We start from the raw sequence: 12,441 nt of genomic DNA, 5'->3' as shown, positions 1-12,441 counted from the left end.
CACACTAGCCAACACTAGTCAAGTGGAGAAAGACATTACAAGGGAGATTAAGTCCTCCAAATGAAAAACATTAAGTGAGGAAACTTTGATTCACCAAATAGTTTTATGTAACAAATGACCGACGGAACCACAAACAGATGTGGACAGCATGCCGAATTCGCTTGGATCGCTCGGCATTTCTACCACCACAAACTAACGGTAAAGTTGTCAGGTGACGCGTAGTTACTGCGGGCGTCGCTGCATAGCCTCATCCAAATAACAAGCTCGCCTTTGTGAGCGGGGGGTTCAGTTCCCTCAGGATGTGGGGGTATGCGGGGAGACACAGTGGAAGTGGCGGTGGTGAGGCGGAGAGGGTGAAATCAGAAGCGAGCTTGCGCTTGTAAGCTGATGGATGTGACCCTCCTTCTGTTGCATTGACCAGTTAAAGCTGCCGCTGGTGGCTAATGAAGAGTGGCAGCTCCCTGGGATTTGTCTCCTCTGCTTCTCATTTCCACTGCTTCTTCTCACAGCAAATGCCTCATGCTTTTTTTTTTTTCCTCATAAGAAAAAAGGGGTTGGAAACGGACCCCTGTGACCCCCACATTTTGTGTTGTTTTAATGAGCAGCGGCACTAGGCTTTATTCCGGGCGTGTCTGAGCCTTAATATGCCTTTTGTTTCCAGATTGCTTTTAAAGTTCTTTCTGGACGATGTATCCTTATGTCCAGACGTGCTACCGGAGGTTACTCTGTCTAATTAGCTCGTGGGTTTTCACAAACAACTGTAGACTGTTGTCTTCCTCTAGGCTGCTGATAACAGCTCATCTAGCACCTTTCCATCAACCGATACACTCATTTGTAAGCACTTGGTGCACAAACCACTTGATCCCCCCCCCCCCCCCCCACCACCACCACCACCACCACACACACGCACGCACACAAACAGATGTGGAACCTGATCTACTAATTAGGCACACTTGGCATTGCATCTGCTTTGCTGAAGAGTTAGTTCATTTTGGATGATCTGGGAGGACTCCACACAGACATAAAATATGTTTTGTGAAAGGCAAAACTGGCACTTACATTGCCATTTTAGAGCAGCCAAAATGAGAGGAGGCGGGATGAACTGTTCCACTCAAACAAAAGTTATTTTGGATTATTGTCTCATCCGTAAAGACATTTTGGGGCTTCTTGACCTAAGGGCTGACTTTAAGCCTGTCACAAGAAGGAGTCATGCCATATCGCTTGACTAAACTCCTTTCTACTCTGCTTTTTCTTTCATCTGCTGTGTTTTGTAGTCCAGGAATTCTGGTGGATTAAATTGGAGAGGGCCACAGTTTTATAAATGAAAAATATAATCAGTTTTGCTGATGATCTTTTGGTGTTTGGACAAAGGTTTTCACGACACTACTTATTTTCAGTATGAAACTAACAGGTAGCATATAATGAATTTGAGTTGCATTCAAAATAATACTTTTCATTACTTCAATAGGATGAGGGAATTATGTCTGAAATTTGTTTAATCTGCGTTGTACTGGATTTGCAGAGAGATTATGTCCACTAACAAAAGCCGGGCTTCGTGATGCTTATCTTCCATATCAGAAATACCTGGTCCATTTTCTTTTATCACACTGTTACTTTAACATCAAAGCATTCTTGAATTTCACATATAGCAAAATTGACTTTCCTTTGTCACTCAGAGACTGAACCACAGGTGCAGGCTATCCTACTGTCTGACATCAGTCCTGAGAGCTTTAGGTTGGTCTGGACGGCAGAAGAGGATGCCTTTGACACCTTTGTCATAATGGTGAGCCAGGCTGAGAGCCCAGACCAACCACAAGAGCTTGTGTTGAGCGGCGAAGAGAGAAGCACACAAGTGACAAACCTCAGCGAGGACACAGAGTACAAAATTGAAATCTTTGGACTAATTTTGGGAAGGCGCTCCAAGTCTGTAATCGAAGGGGTGAGAACAGGTACACCTTGAAAGGATGGTCCTAAGAAATGAACATTTGGGGAAGGAATTTTTCGCTGTATTTGTCTTGTCAACGTGATCAGTGTTTTTTGTCCTGTTATGTACGCTCTCACAAGCATGGAAAGGTCCAAGTTAGTATCTGTTTTATTTTTTGTTTACTAACCAAACAATGAACAGTTTATCTCCAATCAACTTGACGGAGCAATATAAACTCTAAAATCGTCCTTTTTGAAACAGATTTAGAACATCCGTTTTTTTCTGACGTACCGTAGTCGTATTTGTGTGGCCTTGTGTCAGTGGCTTGACGTCTACCAGTATTCCTGAGTGGTAGAAGTGAACTGCAACCCTCATTAAAAATGTTGATATTGAAAACTGGGTCCAAAGTTTCATCCTAAAATCATCAGCCATGTCAGTTGGCTGCCACTCAGGACATTTACTGTGCTTTCATGCAATCCTATTGTGATATCATCTTTGGCTGGTTGTCCTACAAGTGATGTCTTTTGATTCTTTTTTTTTTAATGGGAAAGAGGTGGGGCTACTGTCTTTGTCATATAGAACTGGTGTCTATGGCCGTGTACTTTTTTCTCCCTGGGGGTAAGCCTTTACTCTTGGGTTGTGTGGCGGCGGATGTTTTGTCTCTTGATGAAATGGGGGCAAGTTCATCTCCTCAGGTCTGGCACGCAAGATACTGTTCCCCCTGGCCGTCACTGGGAAGTGCTCTATGTCAGCACTGGCTTCCAATGGTCTCCTTTTGTCTGTCTTCGTCACTTCATCATCTCTCTGTCCTCCCCTCCTTTCCTCTGTCCCTTATAGTGAAGGACTGTGAATCACAGTCTTTTCTGCTTTAACTCATGTGTTCTAACGCAAACATGTTTGATTACCTGCATAATTACATACTCATTGACCCACATATTCTTATGTTCCCGTTCTGCAGTACTCACTTGTCTAAGAAGGCAAAACACACGTTGACTCACAACCTTCTGTTTTGTCTATATTGTGTTTTTTGTGTCATTTGCACCAGATCTGGGCCCACCCAAAGGCATACGCTTCTCTGATGTCACTGACTCATCTGCTACTGTGCACTGGGCAGTTCCGAGAGCCCGAGTGGACAGCTATAGGGTCACGTACGTGCCTGCTCATGGAGGTCAGTCTCATCATGTTAGAACAACATGATGATCTCTGTCAAGGAAATCGACCAAAAAATTCTGAATCCTTTTAACCGCTGGCACGCTGCTACTTAAAAATGTGACTCAAGAGAATCCATCCATCCATCCATTTTCCGAACCGCTTGATCCTCACTAGGGTCGCGGGGGGTGCTGGAGCCTATCCCAGCCGTCTTCGGGCAGTAGGCGGGGACACCCTGAATCAGTTGCCAGCCAATCGCAGGGCACACAGAGACGAACAACCATTCACGCCCACACTCACACCTAGGGACAATTTAGAGCGTCCAATCAGCCTGCCATGCATGTTTTTGGAATGTGGGAGGAAACCGGAGCACCCGGAGAAAACCCACGCAGGCCCGGGGAGAACATGCAAACTCCACACAGGGAGGCCGGAGCTGGAATTGAACCCGGTACCTCTGCACTGTGAAGCCGACGTGCTAACCACTGGACTACCGGGCCGCCGTGCTCAAGAGAATCATACCGGCAAATGTATTTTGCAAAATTGACTTTTTGACTGTATACAGATACATTGTTGGCTATTGGATACAGTGTTAGCACAGAGTTGCGAACGGTGTTAGCAGCATGAAAATAATGTTTGGCTGAATGTCATTGTGGAATCATTCATTCAGACTGCCAGATTATTTGACAACTGTAATTGTATTGAGTAATTTTGTGTTTTATAAAAAAAGTTCAGTGATGAAATGTTACCTCCATGAATGATCTGCAATCTGTGTGTGTGTGTATGTGCTCGTGTGTTTGGACACTCAGGAAATGCTAAGACCGTGACAGTGGATGGATCAAACTCACAGACCGTACTACCCAACCTGATACCAGGCGTCACCTATGCGGTTACTGTCATTGCACTCAAGTCTCAAAGGGAGAGTGAGCCTGCATCAGACAGTGTCACTACTGGTAAGATGTGTGCGACACTGACGAAAGAAACACAGTCTTTGCGACACTTTGAAACTTCAGTAGGAAGACCTACCAAGTGAAATGAGATGCAAGATCCAAAAATTGTGATAAAGTTCATTACTTTCATACATTTTAGATTTATTGTAACTGAAATATTTGAGGTCTTTGATCGGTTTAATACTGATGATTTTGGCTTAGAGCTCATGAAAACTCAAAATTCCTATCTCAAAAAATGTGCATACAGTATCATGAAAAGGTACTCGAAAGGAGTTATTAACCTAATCATCTGAATCAACGAGTTAACTCTAAAACACCCCAAATGATTCCTGAGGCTTTTAAAAACTCCCAGCCTGTTTCATGACTCAAAACCGCAATCATGGGTAAGACTGCTGACCTGACTGCTGTCCAGAAGGCCACCATTGACACCCTCAAACCAGAGGGTAAGACACAGAAAGAATAGGCTGTTCCCAGGCTGTATCAAGGCACCTCTGTGGGAAGTCTGTGGGAAAGAAAAGGTGTGGCAGAAAACGCTGCACAACCAGAAGAGGTGACCGGACCCTGAGGAAGATTATAGAGAAGGGCCGATTCCAGACCTTGGTGGACCTGTGGAAGCAGTGAACTGAGTCTGGAGTAGAAGCATCCAGAACCACTGAGCACAGGCGTGCTTCAATGCCACGCTGCATTGAAGCAGTCATTTCTGCAAAAGGATTCCCGACCAAGTATTGAGTGCATAACTGAACATAATTATTTGACGCTTGACTTTTGTTTTGGAATTGAAAACACTTTTTTCAATTGGTCGGATGAAATATGCACATTATTTTTGAGATAGGGATTTTTGGTTTTTCCTTTATTTATTTTTTTTTGCCAAAATCATCAATATTAAAATAAAAAGCTTGAACTACTTCAGTTGTGTGTAATGAACCTAAAATATATGAAAGCCTAATGTTTATCAGTACATCGCAGACAAATAATGAACCTTATCATAATATGCTTTTTTTTTTTTTAGAAAGACCTGTATGCATCCAAGAAATTATTCTTGAATTGGATGCCATCGCACTTTCCAGACTTCCCCACCAGCTTCATGTTTTACTGTGTTTGTTTGTGTTACAGCTTTAGATAAACCCCGTGGTCTGACTGCAGTCAATATCACAGACACCAAAGCTCTACTTCTCTGGCAGCCTGCGATCGCTACAGTAGATGGCTACGTTATTTCCTACAGTGCAGACTCGGGTAAGAATGGATATACATTGCTTGAAACCGAGAACAATTACCAAATACGAACTGTGAACATCCATACATGATAGCCTATTTGCCATATTTGCAAAGACGCTGAAGTGATTCGAAGAGCTTCATTGTCAGGCGTTGGATGCCTGTACTACTTTTTCTCACACATCATTAAACATCCATCCATCCATCCATTTTCCGAACCGCTTGACCCTCACTAGGGTCGCGGGGGGTGCTGGAGCCTATCCCAGCCGTCTACGGGCAGTAGGCGGGGGACACCCTGAATCAGTTGCCAGCCAATCGCAGGGCACACAGAGACGAACAACCATCCACGCCCACACTCATACTCACACCTAGGGACAATTTAGAGCATCCAATCAGCCTGCCATGCATGTTTTTGGAATGTGGGAGGAAACCGGAGCACCCGGAGAAAACCCACGCAGGCCCGGGGAGAACATGCAAACTCCACACAGGGAGGCCGGAGCTGGAATCGAACCCGGTACCTCTGCACTGTGAAGCCGACGTGCTAACCACTGGACTACCGGGCCGCCCATCATTAAACATATTTAAATTAAGCCTTTAATTGACTTAAACTACACCCAAGCCCTCTCAGCTGAACTTTATGAACATAGCACTTTAAAACAACCCTTGCTGCATACGAATTACCACGCATGAAGTAAAAATCAGTCATTAAACAACCAAGAGAACAGTGAAAACAGTAAATTAATAACACGAATCAAGTATTTTTATCATAGCACAAATTAAGTGCTGTTATCAATGAAGAGAGTTAAGGTGGAGCGAGGCCATTTAAAGATTTGAAAAGAAATCAAAGTATCTAAAGATGTAATGAAATGTACGGGAGTCAGTGAAGGAAGTTCATCGGCATTTTGGACCAACTGGAGATGCTCGAGGGAGGACTGGCTAGCTTCCAAAATAAAGGACATGACAGGAATCCAGCCGAGACGTAACAAAGACTCTCATGCTGTGTCATTTTTGCCATGCCCCCCCCCCCCGACCCCCACAGTGGCTCCGGTGATGGAACGTGTGTCAGGAAATGTGGTGGAGTTTGTGATGACCACCTTGGTGCCAGCAACACGATATACCGTCAAGGTCTATGCCATTAGGGATTTGGCCAAGAGCGCGGTCACAACAACCGAGTTCATCACAGGTGGGCTTTTGTTTCCGTTCAAGAATCCAGCATTTGAATTGCCGATTGAATTCATGAAAATGTTCATCAAAACACAAATTGTGGTGCGTTAGACGAGAGCATTGCAATTCGTAGCCGCTAAAAAGCCTTTTTCTGTTAAGATGTGGATGCCCCCCAGGACCTGGCAGCGAGCAACATCCAGACAGAATCAGCCATGTTGAGCTGGAGGCCCCCTCGTGCTGACATTACTGGGTACATCCTCAGTTTTGAGTCTGCTGACGGCATCATCCGGGTAAATAGATATTGCACTTCATGTATTCTGACCTTTTAAAGACAGACATTGCTAATATTTGTTCTGTAATTTCCCATTTTCACCATAAAGAATGCTTTCAGTAACGTGACATCTTTTGACCTCATCTCAGGAGGTGGTTCTCAGTCCCACTGCAGTTTCCTACAACATGGTTCAGCTCAGCGCCTCAACAGAATACTCAGTTAGGCTGCAGGCCATCGCTGGTCCTAAGAGAAGCAGAGTCATCAGCACTGTCTTCACGACCTGTAAGTAGAGCACAACATGGCCACTGCATGGGGGGGGGGGGGGGGGGCATTCGACAGGATTTTCAACCTATAAGTCCTTATTATTTCCCCCATAAATAGATCAGGCTACAAAATAAACATTGTGTTTCTTCATAGCTCAATGATTATCAAACCGTGTGCCACGGGAAGTTATTCAATAAGACACTCCTGCTTGTCGACCTCCTGATATTGGTATTCGCTGGTTCTTTGATCCGGTTAGCACTGATGCTCGACTGCAGTGGCGTTTCCCAACTTTGAGGTACATGAGCACATTGCAGGGGGGTATTTGGAAACATTTCATATTTTACTTCCCAGATTAAAAGAACATATTGTCAGTCACTTCCTAAGTTCATCTATAAAATGGTTTGTGTGCGCTACAACTTGTTGCCCTGGGGAGACGGAGCTCCGGCATTTTGTGGTAAATGTAGATTATTAATATAACAAAGGCGGCTTCATTATTTATTTGGATTTTCTGTCTTCATTTCTGTCTCATATTTGTTTTCCAGGCCACATATTTATTCTTGCGTTTAATTTGAAGGCATTGCTTGGCAATTAAATATTAAAGTTAAAGAGACAAAATCAAATGATTTTCATTTAACAGTCACTTGTGTTGCGCTACATCATTAGAGAGCCAGAATTTAAGTGAGTGTGTGTGCGTGTGTGTGTGTGTGCGTGTGTGTGTGTGTGTATATGCATTCGTGTTTCTAGCTGGTGTGCTCTACAAATATCCAAGGGACTGTTCCCAGGCCTTGCTAAATGGTGAAATCACATCTGGCCTTTATACCATCTATCTGGGGGGAGATGAGAGCCAGCCCCTTCAAGTCAACTGCGACATGACCACTGATGGAGGCGGATGGATTGTGAGTCCCTGACGTATTTAACATGTGTTGGACAGAGACGGTAAACATTATTTTGGCATCATTTTCAAATTCTTTAAAAGATTGACTGGCGACCAGTTCAGGGTGTAGTCAACCTTCCGTCCAAAGTCAGCTGGCATATGCTTCATCAACTCCCTGCAACCCCGTTCAGGATAAGCGTTGTTGAAAATGGGTGGATTTTTATCATCACTCTAGCTTAATGCACTTTTCTTTATTATAACGTCATTTAGAAAGTAACTTCACCACTCCCATTATTAATGCTAAATTTCTACTGCCTCACATCAAGGCATTTGATCAGCATATTTATTTTTTTTAAATACATTTTATTGTATGTTATATTTCATGAAACCTCTGAATACATTCATCCATCCATCCATCCATCCATTTTCCGATCCGCTTTATCCTCACAAGGGGGTGCTGGAGCCTATCCCAGCTGTCTTCGGGCAGTAGGCGGGGGACGCCCCGAACCGGTTGCCAGCCAATCGCAGGGCACACGCAGACGAACAACCATCCACGCCCATTGTCCCATCACAACTAGGGACAATTTAGTGCGTTCAATCAGCCTGCCGTGCATGTTTTTTGGAATGTGGGAGGAAACCGGAGTACCCGGAGAAAACCCACGGAGCTGGAATTGAACCCGGTACCTCTGTACTGTGAGGTTGACGCGCTAACCACTGGACCACCGGGCCGCTCCTCTGAATACACTAGTACGATATTATCGCTTTAAAATTATGGCTATAATCATGTTTTGACAACATCTCCTCGTGAAGCTGGCCCGTCTGCGAAAGTCACCTAGTGTACATCCGGACGTTCAAACTGCAAAATCACATATTGTCCCTTTTTGTCCCCATGACAGATTTTCCTCAAACGTCAAAGTGGCAGACTGGAGTTTTTCCGCAACTGGAAGAATTACACAGCCGGCTTTGGAGACATGAATGATGAATTCTGGCTGGGTAATTTCTAGTAAATCACTCACAAAATACGTTTGTACCAGATTCTGGACACTGTATTCCGTTCGGCTACTGTTTTCATACTTTTCATACTCAATAATCATTAAGTACATTAGCGTCACGTCCATGTCTGGAAAAATGTTGTCCCAAGTTATTCGTGTTCATTTTGAAACAGTGAAGGAAAGCAGAGTACGTTCGACACCCGTTGACATTTTTACCGTAATGACCGGTATTTGTTTGGTGAGTGATCGGCAGAATACACTCAGATAAGTTTGGTCTCAAGCTGAGCACTCAAGTGAGTAAAAATACTGCACACTGTGGATGTGAAACTTTGGAAACGTTGTGTTTCACTATCCTCCAAAGTGCAATTGCAACACTTTGTTTTGCCCCTCAGGTCTGTCCAACCTGCATAAGATTACAGCAGGCGGTCAGTATGAGCTGCGTGTGGACCTCAGGGACAAAGGAGAAACGGCCTACGCTCACTACGACAAGTTCTCTGTCTCCGAGCCAAGGACTCGCTATAAAGTCCATGTTGGGGGATACAGCGGAACGGCAGGTAAGAATGAATAAAAGCCAACCAAAGTATTTCAACTTCTTGGACTTAAAATCTCCTGTGTAGCGTACACAAAAAAAAAAATGTAGCTCAACCACAGTTGACCGCCTTGTCTGTCTTTGAAGGTGATTCAATGACCTACCACCATGGGCGTCCTTTCTCCACTTATGACCATGACAACGACATCGCTGTTACCAACTGTGCTCTTTCATACAAGGGCGCCTTCTGGTATAAAAACTGCCACCGTGTCAACCTCATGGGAAGATACGGTGATAACAGTCACAGCAAGGTACGATTGATTCGCAGTACGACGTACAACGGGGCACGCTGGCAGAAATACAACACGTGCGGTATATGGGCGACTTCTTTCAACCGGCTGCGCTATTTGGATGAAAGGATTCAGAGAGACGGAGCTCAGTTGACAAATTCATGAAACGGGGGCTGAATATTCCCACCGCAACATCATCAGTTGTACTTTTATGCAAAGTGTCCCGCGAAAATGTGGTCGCAGCCATTCCTCTTTTGAAACGAATTGCACTTGTCCGTCCTCAGGGTGTCAACTGGTTCCACTGGAAGGGCCACGAGCACTCCATTGAGTTTGCAGAGATGAAAATTAGGCCATCCAACTTCAGGAATCTGGAGGGACGGAGGAAACGCTCATAAGCGCATCGCCTCGACAACAACTGCAACAACATTGCTACCGTTCCCCACAAAACACCTCAACCCAAACCTAAACCTCTCCCCGCCATGCAACAACCAAAGCCACTGCCAAGGCCCGTGCTGCTTCCATGCAGATCAACACAACTTACTCTTCTCTTACAGGCTGCCTATACCCCCCACCCCCCCTTGCTGCCTGTGCCAAAACGTATATGCATGTTGCAAACTGGACTTAATTGAAGCCCGAACACATTCTAAGTCACACGCCAAAGAGAACAAAACAATTGCGCAAGACCCGATGATCCAAATCTCTTGTGTGTGCAGCATTCGTCGCAAGGCATGTGTGCAGCTCCGGCATTTCGTTATGTACAGTCGTGAATTGACGCATCTCACTAGCCGAGCCATGTTAACTTTGTGCATTTCACAGTTGGAAAATAAGGTCTTACGGCAGGCAAAGCACATCGATGATTACAACATTGGAATAGAGATAGCACAAGTCCAATCAAAGATACTACCCTCCCTGCCCCACACCTGACACCCCCCCCCCCCGCCCCGCCCCCTTGAAACCCTCCACGTAAATTGCCATTTGTTGGTCTTTGTGTGACTAAACTTTGTTGTCTCTGTGCCACTTTATCCTCCTCTGGTTTCCTCACACCCCTCTACACATGCTAATCAATGATAGGATAGGTGTTGATACGAAAAGAGAAAAACAGATTGGGTACAATGCTTTCCACTCATTTTGAGAGCCCCCCCCCACTGCGCTGTGCATTAAAGGGGACATATTACGCATTTTTCACCATTCCAAAAGGTTCCCAGGCAACTTGATAAAACATCCTTGGTATTCCTTGATCATAATGCATTCGCATAATTGCAGCGACTCACGTAATATCCACTTATAACGTTCAATTTCATTGGTTCGGTCTCAGGCGATTGAGCCACTGGCCATGCAACCCTTGTTCAACAGAGCCAATTGGCTTCAAGTGCCATGACAACTTGGGGCGGAGCTTCAGGCTGTGTTCATGGGGGAGGCAGCTTGTGCCTCTCCCATGAAGGGTTAAACCAAGCCACACATTATTTTATTTTTTTTTACACTTTTCAGATAGTGATTGTGGCGCACGCATTTGGCCGGACACGAAGACCCCCTTTGGTTGTTCCGAAAACTGGGACTCCTCACCACTTGTCGCCAAGTCATGGTTGGAGAAACGCGTTATGGAGGTTCTGTTAGTCTCACAGTTGGTCACGGTGATGCAAAATTCAGAATGGTTCGCTCAGAGACACGTTTTCAGAAATGGGCAGCTCAAAAGATTGGCGTGCTTATTCCATATCACACTTGGTGAGTGGTTAAGCACTCTCTGACTCAACTATTTGGATACAAGCAATTGCATTTTTTCATATGTCCCCTTTAAGACACTCATTTATATTCATGTGTTTGATGAAACCAAGGCAGGACCTATTATTGAGTATATTTTTTTTTTCATACTTGGAATAATGCGAATACAATAGATATATGTCGCAAAAAGATTTGTCGTGTTGTGACACACAAGAGTTTGACGCTCTAAATGTAAAAACCTAGCAAGCTCATTATGTCGTTGAACATGTTTGGATGAGCTAACTAGAAAACTGCTAAATGTTTTCAAGCCCCCGTTTCCCGCCGTGGCAGGATACCGAACCACTGACCATCAAAAGAATGCTTGTGTAAGTTTATTTTGTTCTTATTGATTTGTTTGTTTATAACTGGGTGAACAACAGGTGTTTCTCTGTAAACTGTATTACAATAAAACTTTGTTTTAAAGGATGTTTTTTTAATGACAATTTCCTCTTTGCTACAGAAATTTGTCACACATTATAAGAAACCTGCAGGCCTAAGATATACTTTGAAGAAACCTCGAACCATGGATATTGACAAAACCTTCTAAAAATGCCCCTAAATTGTCCATCATAATATTATTAATGATAGCAGCAGCGATTATCTATGTTAGTAATTTCTTCGAACCCTGAATACCAGATAAGACGCAATATAATTTGGACCTCAATATATGTCAAAAGTGGGCAGCTTTGCATACATTGTAATCTGGAAAGTCAACCAAAACAGCATGAAAAATTGTAATTCATTGTCTCAAAAAATCATTGTCACCTTCCCTGAGCCATTGGGTAAGATGCCACTTTAAAAGATTTTACATTTTTACAAAAACTTGTCTCGCGTGATGTAATTATCCTCCAAATGTGTTTAGTCGGTGGCACCTTGGTAGTCCAGTGGTTAGCTCGTCGGCCTCACAGTGCAGAGGTGCAGGGTTCGATTCCGACTCCGGCATTCCTGTGTGGAGTTTGCATGTTCTCCCGGTGCCTGTGTGGGTTTTCTCTGGGTACTCCAGTTTCCTCCCACATTCAAAAAACATGCACGGTAGTTTCGTGGAACACTCTAAATTGTCCCTAGGT

The 12,441-nt window shown here is 44.2% G+C and overlaps 1 protein-coding gene across 2 annotated transcripts in view; it reads left to right on the top strand.

Moving 5' to 3' along the window:
* tncb (tenascin Cb) overlaps positions 1–11,800 on the top strand; it is a 47,249-nt gene extending 35,449 nt beyond the window's left edge. The window contains exons 12-23 of one of the 2 annotated variants that reach the window (XM_086112012.1): positions 1,677–1,949; positions 2,970–3,092; positions 3,880–4,023; positions 5,134–5,253; positions 6,272–6,415; positions 6,556–6,686; positions 6,817–6,949; positions 7,676–7,827; positions 8,702–8,798; positions 9,190–9,351; positions 9,474–9,637; positions 9,901–11,800. In XM_086112012.1, the coding sequence (XP_085968138.1) occupies positions 1,677–1,949; positions 2,970–3,092; positions 3,880–4,023; positions 5,134–5,253; positions 6,272–6,415; positions 6,556–6,686; positions 6,817–6,949; positions 7,676–7,827; positions 8,702–8,798; positions 9,190–9,351; positions 9,474–9,637; positions 9,901–10,011 (1,754 nt within the window). In that variant the 3' untranslated portion in view covers positions 10,012–11,800. The remainder of the gene's footprint in view (positions 1–1,676; positions 1,950–2,969; positions 3,093–3,879; positions 4,024–5,133; positions 5,254–6,271; positions 6,416–6,555; positions 6,687–6,816; positions 6,950–7,675; positions 7,828–8,701; positions 8,799–9,189; positions 9,352–9,473; positions 9,638–9,900) is intronic. The other variant, XM_086112011.1, reaches the window with a different exon arrangement.
* The last annotated feature ends 641 nt before the right edge of the window (positions 11,801–12,441 follow it).

The sequence above is a fragment of the Hippocampus guttulatus genome, chromosome 5, assembly GCF_054856545.1.
Source record: "Hippocampus guttulatus isolate MCC_2025c chromosome 5, RoL_Hgut_1.0, whole genome shotgun sequence".
Lineage (NCBI taxonomy): Eukaryota > Metazoa > Chordata > Actinopteri > Syngnathiformes > Syngnathidae > Hippocampus > Hippocampus guttulatus.
The sequence above is the reverse complement of the archived record's forward strand: the minus strand, read 5'-3'. Positions and strand labels throughout refer to the sequence as shown.